Source organism: Myotis yumanensis, unplaced genomic scaffold, assembly GCF_028538775.1.
Source record: "Myotis yumanensis isolate MYYU_CA2020_CCGP unplaced genomic scaffold, mMyoYum1.0.hap1 SCAF_16, whole genome shotgun sequence".
Classification (NCBI taxonomy): Eukaryota; Metazoa; Chordata; class Mammalia; order Chiroptera; family Vespertilionidae; genus Myotis; species Myotis yumanensis.
Window position 1 is genome coordinate 13195129 of NW_027223767.1, and position 16794 is coordinate 13211922.

Consider the following 16794-nt stretch of genomic DNA (forward strand, 5'->3'; position numbering starts at 1 on the left):
CCTCCACTATGGCAGATCCTGTTTCAGTCCGAGGTCTATTCTTCTGGTTAATCCTCACCTGAGGATGTTTTTCCCCATTGAGTTTTAGACAGATTGGAAGAGGGGAGAGACGCAGAAAGAGAAACATCCATGTGAGAGACACATTGATTGGTTGCCTGACTGATCTGGACTGGAGATTGAGCCTGCAAACGAGGTACACGCCTTTGAATGGAATCGAACCCGGGACCTTTCTGTCCGGGGCCGACACTCCAACTCCTGAACAAACCAGCTAGGGCTGTTCTCCTTGGATGGTCCCACCGTTGGACAATCCCAAAATGTAAATACATATTTCCACCATCTTTTAGCTGTGTGGTTTGGGCAAGTCACCTAATCGCTGGAAGGTCCAGTGACTTCATCTGTAGAATGAAGATGACACCATCTTCACAGGGTTATTGTGAGGATGAGAAGATGACATGTGTGAAGAGTGCCTGGCACATCACAGCTCCTCGGAATAAGGGAGTCCCTCTTCCTCCCCTGAGGCCTGAGGGCATATTACTGTTGGGCACACAGCAAGCGCTCAGTGGAGGTCTGCGATCTGACATCCAAGATGCACTGGTCTTGCAGCAACGTTTTCTACTCATCCCTCAGGCCGTGGAGGCACTGCCCCTGTCCCAGTGCATCCTACCTGCCTTGTGCTTGCTGGGGTTGCAGTCACGTGTCCCCTGGGTGCCCAGCAGGCAGCAGGTACTTGACTCTGGGTAGGTGCGTGGCATTCATTTCTGGCTGCTACCTTTTCCTGAGCTTGGGGTGTGTGTGTGTGTGTGTGTGTGTGTGTGTGTGTGTGTGTGTGAGAGAGAGAGAGAGAGAGAGAGAGAGAGAGAGAGAAACTTAATCCTCGTGGGACTCAGTGTCTGGCCTCACCTTGGGCTCGCTGATTGGCTGTCTCTACTGCACCCCCCCTCCCCCCGCCTCCCCAACACAGCATCCCAGGTGGCTCAGGCCCCGGGGTGATCTCTGTTTACCGAGAGCCTGTCCAAGTGGGGCTCCATCTCCGCACTCGCTCCCCTCGGCACCTCGGTCCCCACCCCCCTCCCCGCGCGCCTCAGAAGCTGGAAGAAGCCAGACCGAGCCATTCTTCGCCCTTTCCCCCATCACCCGGAGGGGTCGGGTAAGGAGTAGGGGGTGTGGGGGAAGGGGGAGTTCCAGGGATATCCCCTGTCCCCCAATCGGGTGTCTGGCGGGTAACTCGCCGGCCCAGGAGTTGCATCCCTAGGCCCAACCCCCGCCCCCTCTACCCCTCACTGTCGTGCTCCGGGTGACATCCCCCTCCCACCCCCCACCCCCCGCCCCGGGAAAACAGCCAGGAGCTGGACCTCAGGTCCCTAGAGGAAGCGCAGGCATGGAGACTTCACTCCACGTGTTCCTTTCTCCCCCAGACGGTGATGACCCCCAAGCCTGCCGGGACCCTGGACGGAAGCCCGGACGGGGGCTGGGGCTGGGTGGTGGCGGCCGCGGCCTTCCTGGTGAACGGGCTCTCCTACGGGCTGCTGCGCTCCCTGGGCCTGGCCCTCCCCGACATCGCTGAGCACTTCGACCGGACCTCTCAGGACACGGCGTGGGTCAGCGCCCTGGCCCTGGCCGTGCAGCAGGCAGCCAGTGAGCCCCCCACACCCCCCGAGGTGGGGGGCAGGAGCCGGGATGGAGGGGCCGTGAGTGCAGTGGTGGGGTGCCCACCTGCTTGCCAGGTGACCCGAGAAAGGACGGCGGGTGGCACCCAGTTTCTGAACAGAGTGGGTTGAGGTTAAGAGGGGGAGCTGGTAGGCTGGGGGAGGAGCGTTAGGCCAGGCAAACAGCCAATGGGAAGCGTTGGAGGTGGAGGGTTAGGGCGTGTCTTCCCTTGACTCCGCCTCCTTCCAGGTCCAGTGGGCAGCGCCCTGAGCACCCGCTGGGGGGCGCGCCCAGTAGTGATGATTGGGGGAGTCCTCACCTCGCTCGGCTTCCTCTTCTCGGCTTTCGCGGGAAGTCTGCTGCACCTCTACCTCGGCCTGGGCGTCCTCGCCGGTGAGGGGGACGGTCCATCGGGGCTGATGGTGGAGGCAGGAGCTGGTTGGGGGCCGGAGGCCGGCTGTGCGGTGGTGGTGGTGGTGGTGGTGGTAATGGTGGGCGTCCTCCCAAGAGCGGGGCTGGGATTGCGGGGCCAGGCACCCCAGGCCCCTGTCCTCACCCCGTCTTTTTCCTTTTAAACACTTAAGTGACTTTATTTTTAATAAAACGTGGCTAACAGACAACATGTCAGTTTCAGATGCACAGCACAGGGCTTCCGCATTTGCATCCCTAACCAAGTGACCCCAGTCCTCTGCGTCCGCAGGCGCCGGCTGGGCCCTGGCGTTCGCCCCTGCCCTGGGCACCCTCTCCCGCTACTTCTCCCGCCGGCGAGTCCTGGCCGTGGGGCTGGCACTGACGGGCAACGGAGCCTCCTCGCTGCTCCTGGCGCCGGCCTTGCAGCTCCTCCTGGATACTTTCGGCTGGCGGGGGGCCCTGCTCCTCCTGGGCGCCATCACCCTCCACCTCGCCCCCTGTGGCGCCCTGCTGCGACCCCTGCAGCTGCCCGGGGACCCTCCCGCCCCGCCCCGCGGGCTCCTCGCTGCCCTCGGCCTGGGTCTCTTCGCGCGCCCAGCCTTCTTAGTTTTTGCTCTGGGCACAGCCCTGGTGGGGGGCGGGTACTTCGTCCCCTACGTGCATCTGGCCCCTCACGCTTTAGACCGGGGCCTGGCGGGGTACAGGGCCGCGCTGGTGGTGGCCGTGGCCGCGGTGGGGGATGCGGGCGCCCGGCTGGTCTGCGGGTGGGTGGCGGACCAGGGCTGGGTGCCCCTCCCGCGGCTGCTGGCGGTGTTCGGGGCTCTGACGGGGCTGGGGCTGCTGGCCGTGGGGCTGGTGCCGGTGGTCGGGGGCGAGGAGGCCTGGGGGGGCTCCCTGCTGGCCGCGGCCGGGGCCTACGGGCTGAGCGCAGGCAGCTACGCCCCGCTGGTGTTTGGAGTGCTCCCGGGGCTGGTGGGCATCGGAGGTGTGGTACAGGCCACGGGGCTGGTGATGCTGCTGATGAGCCTCGGGGGGCTCCTGGGCCCTCCGCTGTCAGGTAAGGGCCCGACTGAGCCAGCAGATCCCCACCCGCACCCCCATCCTGGGTCCGAGGCCTCTCAATTCCTTTCCCCTTCCTCTCAGGCTTCCTCAGGGATGAGACCGGAGACTTCACGGCCTCCTTCCTCGTGTGTGGCTCCTTCGTCCTCTCAGGCAGCTCCATCTACTTGGGGCTGCCTGGGGCGCTGCCCTCCTGCAGGACGGCCTCACCTCCAGCCACCCCTCCCCCTGAGAGGGGGGAGCTGCTCCCAGCTCCTCCGGGGGCCCTGCTGTCCCCAGGGGGCCCGCATGCCACTGCCGACACCTCCTGTTGACCATTTTCTTTTGGTTTGAGCCCCTCCCTCAATAAAAAATTTCCAATGTGTCTGCAAGCTCCAATTGTTAGCCCATCTAGGACGCTGAAAACTTTCTACTTAAGATATTCAAAAGGCCGCTTGGAAGGAACAGGATCCCACTAAGCCTGGGAGAGAGGCAGGTATCTGTCTAGTCAGTCCATTTCTCTTTGCCCATGTTGTTGCCATTATAACGGGGCGTCTTTGAGAAGTTGTCTGCCTGCCAGCTTCCATTTGTTTGAGGGAGAGGGAGGCTCATGGGTGCCATCCTCATTTCCTTTACTCAAAACTCTTCCCATATCTCAATCTCCTTCTATTGGCCTGCGGTGAATTCAAGAATCCTAGACCCAGACGTAGGCTCTCTGAGCTTAAGTGCTCCCTACCAACTGCCCCCCCCCCCCCCCCCCACCATGTCCCCACCATTTCCTTCATTTCTCATCTAAGTCACAGGGGCTAGTGGGAAAGAGGGAGGTCAGTGGGCAAGTGGGAGGAACTGTGGTCCAGAGAGCAGAGTCCAGGGTTAAAATGCTTGGAGTCCCCAGAGCTCCTGGACACCTCCCCTCTACCCCTCCCCCACACCAGCCACGACCCCACTCAACCAACCCAAGCATTTGGGCTCCAGTTCTTTCTGAGTTTCTGATTATTATCCAGTTTTCTTATCCAATTTTATCTCAAAGGGGCATCCCTCATCCCCAAACATCTGTCTTCAGAGAAGAAGTGTTGTAGGCAACACTAGCGATTGATCACTTGTAAAACATAATAAGTCTCTTGGCCTTTGATTTTCACAGTTGATTCACGGCTCACTGGAGCAGGCTGAACTCTTGGATCCTGCAGAAATGGTTGTGGAAGCCAAGAAGAGATAAGAGTCCTCAACAAAACACTAGGAGTTGGCACACACACATGGCAGGAGCCCTGGGCAAGCTGTGGTGGAAGACAGATCAAGATGCTGAAGGCACTGTGGTTCTCTGGGCATCAATATGGGGCAGAAGACCCGGAGCTGCCAATCTCTGGCTTTCCGGGTCTTTTTGGAGTTCAGTTCTCTCCCAGCCCTTCCTTCGCAGGGGGACTTTGGTATCCGGTGCCTCTGTGCCAAGATCCTGGGGCTTGGAGGTAGGAGCTGAGACGCAGAAGAAGTGGGGCAGAGTGATGAGAACTCCACTCCCTGCAAGAAGGAAGGCCCCGGCCACCACAAAAGAAGCTGTGTAGTTGCCTGTCACATCCCGGAGGTAGCCTACATCCAAGAGAGAAAAAGAACACACATGGGTGATCTGTTTCCTGGGACCGACGGCTCAGACATATTTTTGGGCGGAAGGAGGAAAATAATCTTTTATCTACCATCTTGGAAGAGTTAGAACTGCCAAGGTAGGAGCAGATGCGCTTGACAACTCTGGTTTCCCATGGGGCTTCAGAGGTCATGTCCATCACCTTCCTGCCTTCAGGAAGGCCCTCCATATCAGCCAGTGGGGATGTGGGGATCCAGATCGAGGCAGACACACCTGTGTCTTTCTTTCCGGCAACTGTGGCCCTGTCATCTAATGGTCAGTAGCTAGGGTCTGAAGGTTCTGGCAACTGAAGGCTGGAGAACTTTGACCACATGGCTCAGACATCTGAGCTGGGGCCAAATGGGCCAAGGGTAAGAGCAGGTCCAGACAAGTCTGAAAATCCAAGCGCCAGGTATCCTACCAAGGGCTCCGCAAAGCTCATTTGAGTTTTTCCACAGCCCCAATTTCTTTGTCTCATGGACCCACTTCAGGGCTGCTATGATTGGTTATACAGGCCATGTAGGATACCATACCATGTAAAGGGCAATATTTACATCCACTATAATGTGAATAGTCCCCTCCCTGAATGGTATGACATGGCCGTCTGGAAACCCTATTCCCCTTACCTGACAGAGGAGCCCCCAGCAGTCCCCCGATGCTCTCCACCATCTGCACCAGTCCCAGGCCACAGTATATCCTTCCAGTTCCCACCAGTTCAGGCAGCATGGAGAAGGCCAATGGGGTCAGGGCCCCTGATGTAAAGCCATAGGCCACGGCCAGAGCCACCAGGGCCGTGGGAGCATGAGCCATGGGGAACAGGGCCAGTGACACCCCGGTCAGGGTGGTCCAGAGCATCAGGAGTCGTGCCACAGGCCCTGGGACTATATCCCCTAGCCACCCAGAAACCACACGCCCCACGAGGTCAGAAATAGCAATCACCGAGAGGAGGAAGGCAGCGGGCAGTGGATCCCAATCCAGGTCCTGGAGATGGGCCACCAGATGCACATAGGGAATGAAGTAGCCGGTGTTGACCAGGGTGAGGGCAACAGTGTAACGGAGGAAGGGGCCATGATGGAGGAGGGAGGCGAGTTGGGCCCCAGGGCCAGCCACAGCAGGGTCCTCAGTCAGGGAGAGTGGGCGGAGGAGAGCACCACAGGCCACCAGATGGAGGGAGATGGCAGACACCAACTGTAGGGTGCCCCGCCAGGCATAGGAGCTGAGCAGCCATTGGAAGAGTGGGGCAAAAGCAAAGGAGGAGAGGCCCACGCCAGTCAGTGCCAGCCCCATGGCCAGGGATCGCAGGCGAGAGAAGTAACGAGACAGGCAGGCAAGTGTTGGTGTGAAGGTCAAGGCCCACCCAGAACCTGTAAAAAAAAAAAAAATAATAATAATAAAGAGAAAGAAAAAAGAAAAGATAAAGAAATGATGGCCCTAGCTGGTTTGGCTCAGTGGATAGAGCGTCGGCCTGCAGACTAAAGGGTCCCAGGTTCGATTCTAGCCAAGGGCACATGCCCGGGATTGTGGGCTCAATCCCCAGTAGGGGGCCTGCAGGAGGCAGCCCATCAATAATTCTCACTCATCATTGATGTTTCTATCTCTCTCTCCCTCTCCCTTCCTCTCTGAAATCAATAAAAAATATATATTTTAAAAAATGGTGGTTTTGGGACTCGGGAGTTCAGGGCACCCAGTAATCCCAATATTGCCCAGCAGCAGAAGGTAGCACAGGTCTGGTTACAATCCTGGCTTTGATACTATCTAGCTGTTTGACTTTACTGAATCTCCCAGCCTCAATCCCCTCATCTGCCAAATGGGGGTAATACACTTTATGGGACTGTAGAGACCTAGAGATAATGTTTTTAAAGTAACCCGCACAGAATTTGGGAGTTGCACCTAGGCCCGACTATTTCTGGCTGTGTGATCTTCATTTGCCAAGTTTCATAAGCTTCTGAAGCCTTGCTTCATCTGTAAATAGGGTAGAGAAGGCCATCACGAGAGACAACAAAGGTCACTACATAATACTAAAGGGATCGATCCAACAAGAAGCTATAACCCTGGTAAACATATATGCACCCAATATAGGAGCACCTAAATACATAAAAAACTGTAAGCAGGATAGATACCTGTTTTACAGTCACAGTGCCTGCCACAACTGTATACTATGTAATTCTTCCTAGCTCCGGGCTTGCATACTGTGGACTCATTATCTCTGAAAGTCTAAACCGCCCCACCAAGTTTATTAAATGAGTCATCCCTCCTAATTCCCTTCGGGGCACAGGTGTTATTCAAAACTTTCTCTCAGCGTCTCCCGAAGTCTTTTGGAAAGACTAGGAGGGAGGGGAGAGTCCAAAGACTCGGGCATTTGACTTCCCTGCCCTACCCAGGGTCTCACCTGAGAGCAGCCCAATACTCAGGTACAGGTGGGTCAAGGAGGTAGCGAAGGAGGCCAGCAGCATCCCCAGCGCTGCCAAGATGCCCCCAGCCATCACCACTGGCCTTGGCCCGAACTTCGTGCTCAGGGCACTGCCCACGGGGCCTGGGGAGGAGGAGGGCGTTCTGTGAGAAGACTCCAGGCATCCTTCTCCGGCATCTCCCCCATCTCCCCCACCTCCTCCCTTCCTGTCCCCGCATTCCCTCTCCCTCCCGAGGGTCTGGGCGCACCGGCCCCAGGCGCAGCACTCACTCCCAAACTGCTGCACGGCGATGCCTATGGAGGCGATCCAGGAGACGCGCGCGGCCGGCTCGTCAAACGCCGCCACGAACTCCACGAAGAAGACGCTGAAGGAGCGGAGCACCCCGAACACCAGCGCCGATTGGAAGAAGGCCGAGAGCACCACCATCCACCCCCAGCCCCCGTCTGGGGGCTCGGTCCTCCGCGCCATGCGGGAGGTCACCGAGCTGCGGGTCCGAAAGCCCTGGTGGGAATCAGGCTCGGGACCTCCACCTCCGCCCGCCCCCGGCCACGCGGGGGCAGGAGAGCGGGGCAGAGAGGAAGGTACCGAGGAGGGCTCGCGAGCTGGCTGCAGAGCGGCTGCGTGTGCGCCTCCCCCCGGCGGGAGCGCTGGTGCCGGGAGAACCGGCCAGAGCTGGCCCGCCGGGTGATTAGCGCCCAGGGGCGTGGCTGCGCGGGCCGGGGGCGGAGAATCGAGGCTGGGGCGGGGGATGGGGGGAGGCGCACCATTCTCCGAGCGGCTTCTCTATTGTATCATTACAAGTGGCAGCATCAGGCCGGCCTGGCCAAGGCCGACATCCTCGCTGGCGGGACTCCTGGGCGGAGCCAGGCGGGCAGGGCGGGCTTTCAGCTTTGTTGGGGTCTCAGCGGTGAGTGGGAGCATGCGTAAAGGGGGAGCTTGAGGAGGTCAGTGAGGTGGGCCCCCGGTGACGCAGGGACCTGCCCGGAGGCTGCTGCCGTCTCCTGTGCCCCTGGCAGGCCGGTTCGTCCAGATCTCAGCACCCAGGCCCGCATGTGAGGAGTGCAGAGGGGTTGGTGGGGGCGGTCGACTGGTTCAGGAGAGGAAAGCAATCCCTTGCCTCATGAGGAGCCCAGGAGTTGCAAGGCCTGATGGCGAGCGCAGGGATTAGGCGATGAGATTAAAATAAAATGCTCCAAGCTACTCGGGTCACTAGAATCTAGATCCCCCGAATCCCTGAGGGGTTCCGGGCCCCAAGAAGGAGACAAGGGGAATGGGTTGTTGGGACTCCTGGTGTTCATTTCTGTAATGTCGCTTCTGTTCCCACCAACAGGAAACCTACAGGTCACAGAGACCAAAAATAACCGGGGAGAGGAAGGGCGAGCCTGCCAGCATCAACTACCCTTTCTCCAGCGGGGCTAGAACACTTGCCCCTGCCCCTCTAGTAAAACCACTTCCTAACCACGGTTTTGCATCTCACGATCATCTACTAAACAGACAAGCCAGGACCACGGGAGCAATCTGCCCCTCCACCTCCTAGAGCACGAATGGCCCGGCTCCCCATTTCTTCACTGTAATTCAAGCCCCCCAGGACCCTCACCTTGAAACTTGGACTCAAAGATTTATACCCGACAAGTGGGGGATGGGGAGGGAGGGAGGCTGTGTAATTTAAAAAAGCATATTGAGCCTTATAGTTTTATATGTGGGAAATAAAAACGGTCCTACCCCCCAAAACTTTTTTTTTGGAAGCAGTCAGAATTTTGGGTGGTGGGAGAATATGCCAATGGCATAGAAATTGGCGTGAGGATATAACCTAGTAGTTCCAGAGTGCAGCCTGTAGAATCATAGTTCCAACCTCAGCTTCATCACGTATTAAGTTGGCCAACCAAGATACTGAGTCTCTTACTTGTTTTCCCTACATGTAAATGGGGGGTAATAGCAGCACCTACTTTTTAGGGTTGTCAGGGGAGGTGAATTAGAAAACCTATGCACTGAAATGCTTAGTTGAGGGCCTGACATGTAGCAAGAACATTAGCTGGTCTCCTTTGCAACAGAGGATAAACTGTAGCGGGAGAAGAGAGGTTTTAGTTTCTAAGTTTCACGTTTTGCTTTTTAATAAAATAATCCAGGTCATGGGTTTTATAAAAGACCGAAAAACACAACCACAAACTGTAAGTGTTGGAAGCAGCTGCAGAGATCATGTTAATAGACTTATTTCACAGATGAGTAATTTAAGTCCAAAAGGAAGGTAACTTCTCAGAATTAGTGACCTCCTACCTTCTACCCACAGGGCAGAACAGAGCTGTGCACCCAGAACACACACAGGATAGGGGACAGGGTGGGAGAGAAGCAATCGCTGGGCGATGGATAAATTCCAAGACACCATTGCTGGGGGAGGGGTGAAGTTGGCATGTTTCTAACCACACAGCCTTCTCACTGCTACCTCTAGCCCCTGTTGTCCTCGGGGGACCCAACCCCTACCCATTTTTTTTGGTGATAGTGGTGCTAGGGGTGTCCCAGCACAGATGCATTCCCCCAGTGTCCTGGTATTATTAGTGGCTTCCTGGTTTCTCCCTGCCGCCTCCACACTTCAGGCAGGAAGTGACTTCAGAGCAGCAGGAAGCAGGTGGCTCCGGAGCACTTCATGAAGTCACTGGTTCCTGCACCATGAGCCAGAAGGCAAGGGCAGGGGAGGGGAGAACACGGGCCATTTGAAATGTCTGGTGGGATGGGCACACAATCGCCAGATGGTCCCCAGGAGGGAAGAACCCGCTTTCCCTAGCTTTACGCAGTCCCCAGTCTCCCCAGGCAAGAACCCCAGGACACAGCAGGCAGCACAGAGAGGCTTCTTTATTCCATGATTCTGATCTTGCAAGATCTAACATCTCCACCCCTAGGCACTCTCCACCTGCCCATCCAGTCTCCTAAAAAATAAAATAAAATAAAAACCATGGTTCCTCCTCGCATCTCTCTTCTGCTCTCTTCCTGCAAGTCTGCAGTGGGGAGTAAGAGGGTAAAGAGTAGCTTTCTCACCAGTTTCCAAATGACAACCACTAGTACTGACCTATCTTGAGGAAGCTCTACCCCACACATTCAAAGTTCTTCTTCCCCTCTTCCCCATGCCCCATAACCAAATAGGCTCCATGGCAAAAGGGGTGGGACTATAAGTCAAGGCTTCAGAGCATCATCTAACATTCCAGACCTTCTGCCCAGTTAAGAGGCAACCCCATTCCTAACTTTCTACCTCCTTGACCTACACCAGAAACTGCACCCCTCAACCAGCCTCTAAATTCTACCTGGATACTTGGTCCACGAGAAGGCCCATCAGTCAGTCAGTCAATCTTTTAAATCGTCTAAACCTCTAACCCCAACAATAATCCCAATCATAATCCCAAACTATATCAAACCCCAAATGGAACTCAGCCCCTTTACTCTCCCCGTGGAAGGTCCTAGTGCATTCACTGTTCCGGACAGGAATACAGTGATGGGAAGACCAGGTCACAGACCCAGCTTTTCTAAGATAAGAAAGTTACCAAGCACCTGTGGCTTCTAGAGGCAAAGAAGTTTCTGGAATCTGGACATTTGCCAGAACATGTCCAGAAACCCACTGAGGGAAGAAGAAGTTTGTCTCAGGTAGAGAGAACCCCAAGAGACATTCAAGCCCAGATGCCTTAGCATCAAAGGACTGGTCAAGATAAAGAGTTTCAGATAAAGAGTTTCATAACTCTCCCGTAGGTCATAACATTCTTAGAGGTGGGGCAGAGTCAGAAAAGGTCGCATCATCTCTAATAAGGAATTTCAGAACTCAGTGCTGACAATAGGCCCTAGTGGGAGGGTTGTGAGCTCTATCATGACAGACACAGCCGAGGCAAACCTAGGGGAGCAGATGAATGGGACAGTTAGGTGTCTAAGAAAAAGCCTCTCCAACCATCCCCCCCAGTTCCAAGACTGACAAAGCCCCACACCCACAGCCCTCAGGAGGCATTTATTACCTGCATATCAGGCTCACCTTAAAGGTCCCATAGCCCTTGCAGAACAGAGAAACGTCTATCCAGTTCTAGCCTGCTAGAGAACCTAGAACAGGGGTCCTCAAACTTTTTAAACAGGGGGCCAGTTCACTGTCCCTCAGACCGTTGGAGGGCCAGACTATAGTTTAAAAAAAACTATGAACAAATTCCTATGCACACTGCACATATCTTATTTTGAAGTAAAAAAACAAAACGGGAACAAATACAATATTTGTATTTGCATGTGGCCCGCGGGCTGTAGTTTGAGGACCCCTGACCTAGAATATCCAGAATCCAGAGAGGGTTCCTGACCCAATTCCACAAACCCACATGTTCCCAGAGCTGCCCTCAGACAAATAGAGGTTCCAGACCTAGAATCGGAGGGGCAGGACACAGAGAACCCTTTTTTCCATTTTAAACAAACCAACAAGCAAACAAATACGAGAAAGAACAATTCTAAAGTTAGAAGTTATGGCAACAATAACATAAAACACTCAAGCCAAGTGCTAATCTCTGCCAGCAGAGCTGTGACCTCACATTCTGTGTCTCAGGTCACTGATCACACTAGGAAGAGGGAGCTAGGAAATGCAATAGAATGAAGGCCCGGGTGCCACCCAAAGGCCTCAATAAATTATATTTACAGATAAAACGAATGAGATGGGGACTGCAGGTGGAGGACTGTTCCCTTATGAAAACCAGGCCTCCAGCCTTTTCCCTCCCCAGTTCCTAGCTTGCTCTCTCCTCAGAAACAATTGATTGTGGGGAAGAGGTTTTGACCAGCAAAACAGAGGCAGATCGAATCCTGATCTGCCACCCCTGCTCTCCCCAGTGAGAAATGAAGGTGGAGGCAGTTTCTGAGAACGGAGGGGCCTTGCACCCTCCATCCCCAAATCTGACAGAGAAGCCAGGTGTGGGCCAGCAGCTTCCCTGGCTTCCAGAAAGTGACTGAGGCCTTTGGGTGGCACCCGGGCCATCACTCAGCTAGGGCTCCCCGAGAATGTGGTAGTGCACTTTGGTGTTGGTAGCAGCTCCGTGTTTCTGGCGCAGATGCAGCCGCAGTTGACTCTTGTGCCGGAAATGCAGGCCACAGGGGTCGCACTGTGGGGTGGGGAGGAAGAGAGCCGGTCAGGTACCCCTCCCCATCTGCAAGCACCTTTTAGGTGCTGAGCGAGAGAGAACTGTTAGCTCTCAGGCCAAGAGAAACTCTTCAGTCCTCGTCCTCCCAAATCCTCAGGGAGAGGCCAAGGAGATGGCTCCCCCCTCTTCAGCAAAGGATTTCCTCTTCAGGAGCCAGTGTCCAGCCAAGGAGCCTAACTTCAGTACCTGTCCATCCCTACCGCCATCTTCGCCCCTTACTCACAAGCCTACCCTAGGCCCCACCCCTTGCACACATGGACTCTCCCAGGACTCCGCCCAGTTGGAAGAGTTCTAGGGCCCTCTGGGCCCTGCTCCTCTCGTTCCTCTCGGAGCCCAGTCCCTAGGGAAACGGGAGGTAAGTGGTGTAAGGCTTTGGGCCAGGTACTCACGTGGTAAGGTAAGTGGTGTAAGGCTTTGGGCCAGGTACTCACGTGGTAAGGCTTCTCCCCGGTGTGGATGCGAACATGGCTTTTGAGGGTCTGTAGGTGCCGGAAGCGAGTCCCGCACGTGGGGCAAGGATAGGGCTTCTCCCCGGTGTGGATCAGCACGTGCGCGCGCAGATGTGCTACCTGGGAGGGGAGGTGACCTCAGACTAGGCCTCTGGGAAAGACAGAAAGAACCCTCCCCAAAGGGCCCACACTGTCCTCTTGCAAAGCTGTCTCTAAGCCAGTTCTGAGACCGGCTCTGTACCTGTACAAAGCGGGAGCCACACGTCTCACACTTATAGGGCTTCTCTCCCGAATGGATGCGGCTGTGCGTTTTCAGGTTAGCCGGCCGGTTAAAGCGGGCCCCGCAGATGGAGCAGTGGTAGGGCTTTTCCCCTGGAGGCAGGGAGAAGGAGAGGTCAGGGACTCTGCCCTAGGACACCTGTGGGCAGGAAGGCCAGGGGCCTCTCCCCTCAGTTCCTCCCCTACCTGTGTGCACCGTGCGGTGACTGGCCAGGTTGCCCTTGTAGCGGAAGGCAGACCGGCAGAGCTGGCACTTGTAGGGCTTGTCCTCATCTCCAGGAGCCAAGGGGTCCAGCTCCGATGAGCACCCAGCCACAGCTTCACAGTTCTGGCAGCTGAAAAATTCACTTCCTGGGAAGGGGGGGTGGAGGTGGGGTGGGTAATGACAACAACATCAGGGAATTCTCAAGCCACACAGTAGTAGGTTTTCTTTTTTCCAATTTACTGTTAAGACTTCTGGGGCTCATTTGACTTGCTCGAGGTCACAGGGTTAGCAAGAAGGGAAGCCAAGATCTGGCTCCATGTCTGTCTGTCTCCAGGGTACTCTGCTAATCTCCCCTCAATAGCAGTGATGGTCGGTGGAGGCCCGTATCAGTGGGTAGAGGTTTCTCTTTCTCTCTCTGTTCTGGCACTGCTGGATGACACCTTGCCAGAACGGCCCTGCCGAGCTCTGGGCTGGCCGCTCAGCCCTGGATGGGAATAGGCCAGAAGTTCCCAAACACCACTCCTCATTGGAAGCTTTGAAAATACAGATGTCTGGTTCCCACGTCTACACATTTTGATGTATGGGGGTTTGACCGGGGCAATGAGATTTTTAAAAGCTCTGTAGGTGATTCTAATTTGCAGTATGTGATTGGAATAGGTCTTTTCCCGAGGACTTTTGGCCCAAACTGGCTTTGAGCGGCCACAAGGACAAAAGCCCAGAAGGAAGTAAAAGGAGGAGCTCTCACCTGGTGGTGGACGAGCCCGCCCGGAGGGAGATGATGCAGTGGCTTCTTGGGCCCGGGGTGTGAGGTGGGGGGTATTGACTGGAGCCCCACATTTGAACTGTACAGCAGTTGGAGAGAGCCTAGGTAGAGTAAAGGTTAGGAGAGATTACGTGGCGGGGAGCTTCTCTGCGAGAGAACTTGGAGCCAAAGGCCTACCCTGTGGAAGTGAGCCAGTGCTGACCGATGAGCCACATCCAATTGTGCTGCTAGAGACCCGCCACACGAGTAAGCCTGGCCTCTGGCCAGCTTCCTAAGGTGGGCTGTTGTCCCTGGAACCCACCCACTCACTCCCTGCTCCTGACCGCCCAGGCCCATGGCTCTCTGCCTCCTCGCTGAGGCTAGCCACTACGAATTCTTGAGGTTCCAGTTTCTGTACCTGCTCTGGGGCCCAGGAATGGGTCCTTCTTCGCTGCCACTGCTGCTGCTGGAAGCCTCATCTCCACTGGGGAGCCCAGCTTGGGGGCAAAGTTGACCAGAACTCCTCTCCCCAACCAGGCTCCCTGCTTGGGAGGCCTGAGAGTTTAGCACGATGAACTTGTATTTTTTCCAGTTGCAGGCCTTGGGGTCGGGGCTGCCTGGACTGGGGAGGCCTTGACTGCAGCTGCGAGACTCAGTAGGTGGGTCTGGGTGCCCTTCGGAGCACCTGGGACTGCCTGGTGGACGGGCCGTTGGGGGCGTGGGGGGTTCTGCCTCCAGGGGCCGCAGGGAGATGCCCAGAGGTTCGTAGCTGGGAAAAGTGCGGTGGACATTAGTGCTATCTTCTAATCTTGGCTTCTGCCCCTGACACCTGGGGTCCCAACCACCTCCTCCACGGAGAACACCGAGTGGGCTGCTCACCTGGCCTGAATAAAGCGGTGGCACGCCTGGACCACATGATCCATCTGCAAATAGGTGGCAGCCGCGAGAACGGCTGGTGCGGTGGCCGGAGAGAGGCGCAGGCGCGACGTGTACATAAAGTCCAGAAGAGGAGCGAAGCCTCCGGCTTCGGGGCCCCCGGGCAGGGAGAGCACATCCACTCCGACTCCTGCACGGCCTCGGAAGATGGAGTAGAAGAAGCCGCTGGGGAAAGGGCAGATCAGTCATGTTCGGGGCCAGAGAACCACTGCAGAAAGCCACGCCCCGTAGAGAGCCCCGCCCCCTCCCCGGTCGCCCCGCCCCCAATTCCAGGACGCCCCGCCCCCTGCTTCTGGCGGGCTGGGCTCCCGATTTCCTCCCCAAGACCTGATGCCTCCGCCCCTTTCCCATTGGGTCCCGTTGCATCCCCAGAGGCTCCCCTCGAACCTGCAGGCGATGAGCACCGCCTTGTGTGCTCGAAGGGGTTGCCCGCCAACCAGCAGCGTGACGTCGGTGAGGATCCCGCGCAGGCGCAGCTCGTTGAGGTTGCCGAGCACGTCGGAGGAGTGGCGCGTGAACTCGCGGACGTAGCCCAGCGCCCGCTCCGGGGCCGCGGCGGATCCCATCGCGGCCAGGCCTGCGGGAGCCGGGGCATCCAGGCGGTCCTAAGGCGCCCTCCCTCCTTCCCTCCCTCCCTCCCGCGGTTGGCCTCCTCCTCCCGAGGCTCACCTCGCGCCAAGCCCCCGGCCCAGCTTAATTCATCCCGTGCCTTCTGCCCGCGGCCACACCATTGGCTCGCGTCGCTCCTCTACACTTGAAGGTGCCCACGGGGTCGGTGGCGAGCGTGGGGACCGCGGCGCGCAGCGCCCCTGGTTGGACGCCTCGTGCCCTTCCAGCGCACCCCTCCATTCCCCACTCCCCTCCCCTCGGCTTCTCCGCGCCCTCGGTCTCAGGTGCCCACCTGCCTGGACACCCCCCAGGCGCCTTGCGGTCCACGCACCAAATCCCCATCGAAGTCCCCTCCCTCGAACCACGAAGTCTACTGCCGTCTAGTCCCGGGTCCCTGGCTTAGTCCACGTTTGGGGCCCCAGCCTCCCGACCATCAACAAAAACCAGCCCTTTTCGTGGACCCTGAGTCCTTACCCCCGTCCTGCAGGGGCTGCCGCTCCTCTTCTCCGGGGGGTGTGGCCGCGCTCCCCTTTTGGCCTCGGCTCCTTTATCTGGCCGGGATGTCGGGGGCGGGGGGTGGAGGTGGGGTGAACGCCTGGGTCCGTATCCTTCCTTCCTCCGTCGCCCTCCAGATGGCGAGCCCGGGGCGGGGTCTCCGGCTCCAGGGCGGGCCTCGGAGGCACGGGGTGGTCGTCACCTACGGGGTCTTGGGTCACCGAGGACGGGGCGTTCGAACTGGGGAGAGGGCTGGGGATCTCCGGAGTGGAAGTAGGGGGGACTGGGTTGTGGGGGTAGGGGAGCTGGCACCGCGAAGGTGGGTGGGTGGGCTTTGGAAGAAGGGGTGCCAGGAGCCTGTCACAGGAGCGTGGACACAGCGAGCCCCCCCTCCCCCCGTCCAGGGTACGGTTACGGGGCGTAAAGGACCGTTCTACGAGGCGCCAGGTTTGGGGAGGCGAGAGCGGGGTCCCAGACGGCGGAGGGGGGGGTGTGGATGACGCGTTCCTCCAGCGGGCCTACCCACGGGGGCACTCGGGCCGGGCGGGGAAGGGAAAGGGCGGATATGATTTCTAGTGCGTTTCCTTCCATTGTCCTGCGACCGGACGGCTCCTCCAGCTGCTTCCCCTCGAGGAGGTGGGGAAAGTCCCGGGTGGGCGCCGAGAGGCGCTCAGGAGACCCAGGCGTCCGGACTCTCGCTCCCGACTCCCTTCGGAACCCTTTTAGGGACCCGGGGGGAGAGAGACTCCCGCCCCAAGCCCGCGCGCCCGCCCCAGTCCCAGCCCGCTGGGGCCGCGGGCACTGGCGGGTCCGCTA

General features: G+C 57.5%; 3 protein-coding genes across 4 annotated transcripts; 1 reads left to right on the plus strand and 2 right to left on the minus strand.

The window, feature by feature from the left end:
- The first annotated feature begins 1064 nt into the window (after positions 1–1064).
- SLC16A11 (solute carrier family 16 member 11) lies at positions 1065–6335 on the plus strand. Its single transcript, XM_070394022.1, has 6 exons — positions 1065–1147; positions 1416–1635; positions 1897–2040; positions 2348–3115; positions 3202–3592; positions 4238–6335. Exons 2-5 carry the CDS (start codon positions 1422–1424, stop codon positions 3429–3431), a joined length of 1356 nt encoding a protein of 451 aa, XP_070250123.1. The 5' UTR covers positions 1065–1147; positions 1416–1421; the 3' UTR covers positions 3432–3592; positions 4238–6335.
- On the minus strand, positions 4044–7863 carry SLC16A13 (solute carrier family 16 member 13). 2 transcript variants are annotated; one of them, XM_070394023.1, is made up of 4 exons: positions 7392–7863; positions 7101–7244; positions 5338–6075; positions 4044–4680 (listed from the first exon to the last, which is right to left on the minus strand). In XM_070394023.1, the coding sequence occupies exons 1-4, from the start codon at positions 7588–7590 to the stop codon at positions 4388–4390; spliced, it is 1374 nt and encodes a 457-aa protein (XP_070250124.1). In that variant the 5' UTR covers positions 7591–7863; the 3' UTR covers positions 4044–4387. The 2 variants fall into 2 exon arrangements, 1 of the variants encoding a protein (XP_070250124.1); XR_011468409.1 differs by having other exon boundaries at positions 4592–4680; positions 4785–6075; positions 7392–7784.
- A 2088-nt stretch (positions 7864–9951) lies between these two features.
- On the minus strand, positions 9952–16528 carry BCL6B (BCL6B transcription repressor). Its single transcript, XM_070394114.1, has 9 exons — positions 15958–16528; positions 15262–15451; positions 14818–15039; positions 14357–14707; positions 13942–14060; positions 13178–13342; positions 12954–13084; positions 12695–12832; positions 9952–12224 (listed from the first exon to the last, which is right to left on the minus strand). Exons 2-9 carry the CDS (start codon positions 15438–15440, stop codon positions 12108–12110), a joined length of 1422 nt encoding a protein of 473 aa, XP_070250215.1. The 5' UTR covers positions 15441–15451; positions 15958–16528; the 3' UTR covers positions 9952–12107.
- Between the last annotated feature and the right edge of the window lie 266 nt (positions 16529–16794).

Bases quoted from the DNA above. Each gene is read 5' to 3' on its own strand.
- SLC16A11 (XM_070394022.1), top strand. From the start codon at position 1,422: ATGACCCCCAAGCCTGCCGGGACCCTGGACGGAAGCCCGGACGGGGGC. The intron at 2,041-2,347 runs GTGAGGGGGACG...CTGCGTCCGCAG, and splicing joins CGGCCTGGGCGTCCTCGCCG to GCGCCGGCTGGGCCCTGGCG. The intron at 3,116-3,201 runs GTAAGGGCCCGA...CCTTCCTCTCAG, and splicing joins CCTGGGCCCTCCGCTGTCAG to GCTTCCTCAGGGATGAGACC.
- SLC16A13 (XM_070394023.1), bottom strand. From the start codon at position 7,590: ATGGCGCGGAGGACCGAGCCCCCAGACGGGGGCTGGGGGTGGATGGTG. The intron at 6,076-7,100 runs GTGAGACCCTGG...TTTTTTTTACAG, and splicing joins GAGTATTGGGCTGCTCTCAG to GTTCTGGGTGGGCCTTGACC. The intron at 4,681-5,337 runs GTAAGGGGAATA...TCTTGGATGTAG, and splicing joins GCTGGGGGCTCCTCTGTCAG to GCTACCTCCGGGATGTGACA.
- BCL6B (XM_070394114.1), bottom strand. From the start codon at position 15,440: ATGGGATCCGCCGCGGCCCCGGAGCGGGCGCTGGGCTACGTCCGCGAG. The intron at 13,085-13,177 runs GTAGGGGAGGAA...CCCTGCCTCCAG, and splicing joins TCACCGCACGGTGCACACAG to GGGAAAAGCCCTACCACTGC. The intron at 12,225-12,694 runs GTGAGTACCTGG...CCCACCCCACAG, and splicing joins CCGGGGAGAAGCCTTACCAC to TGCGACCCCTGTGGCCTGCA.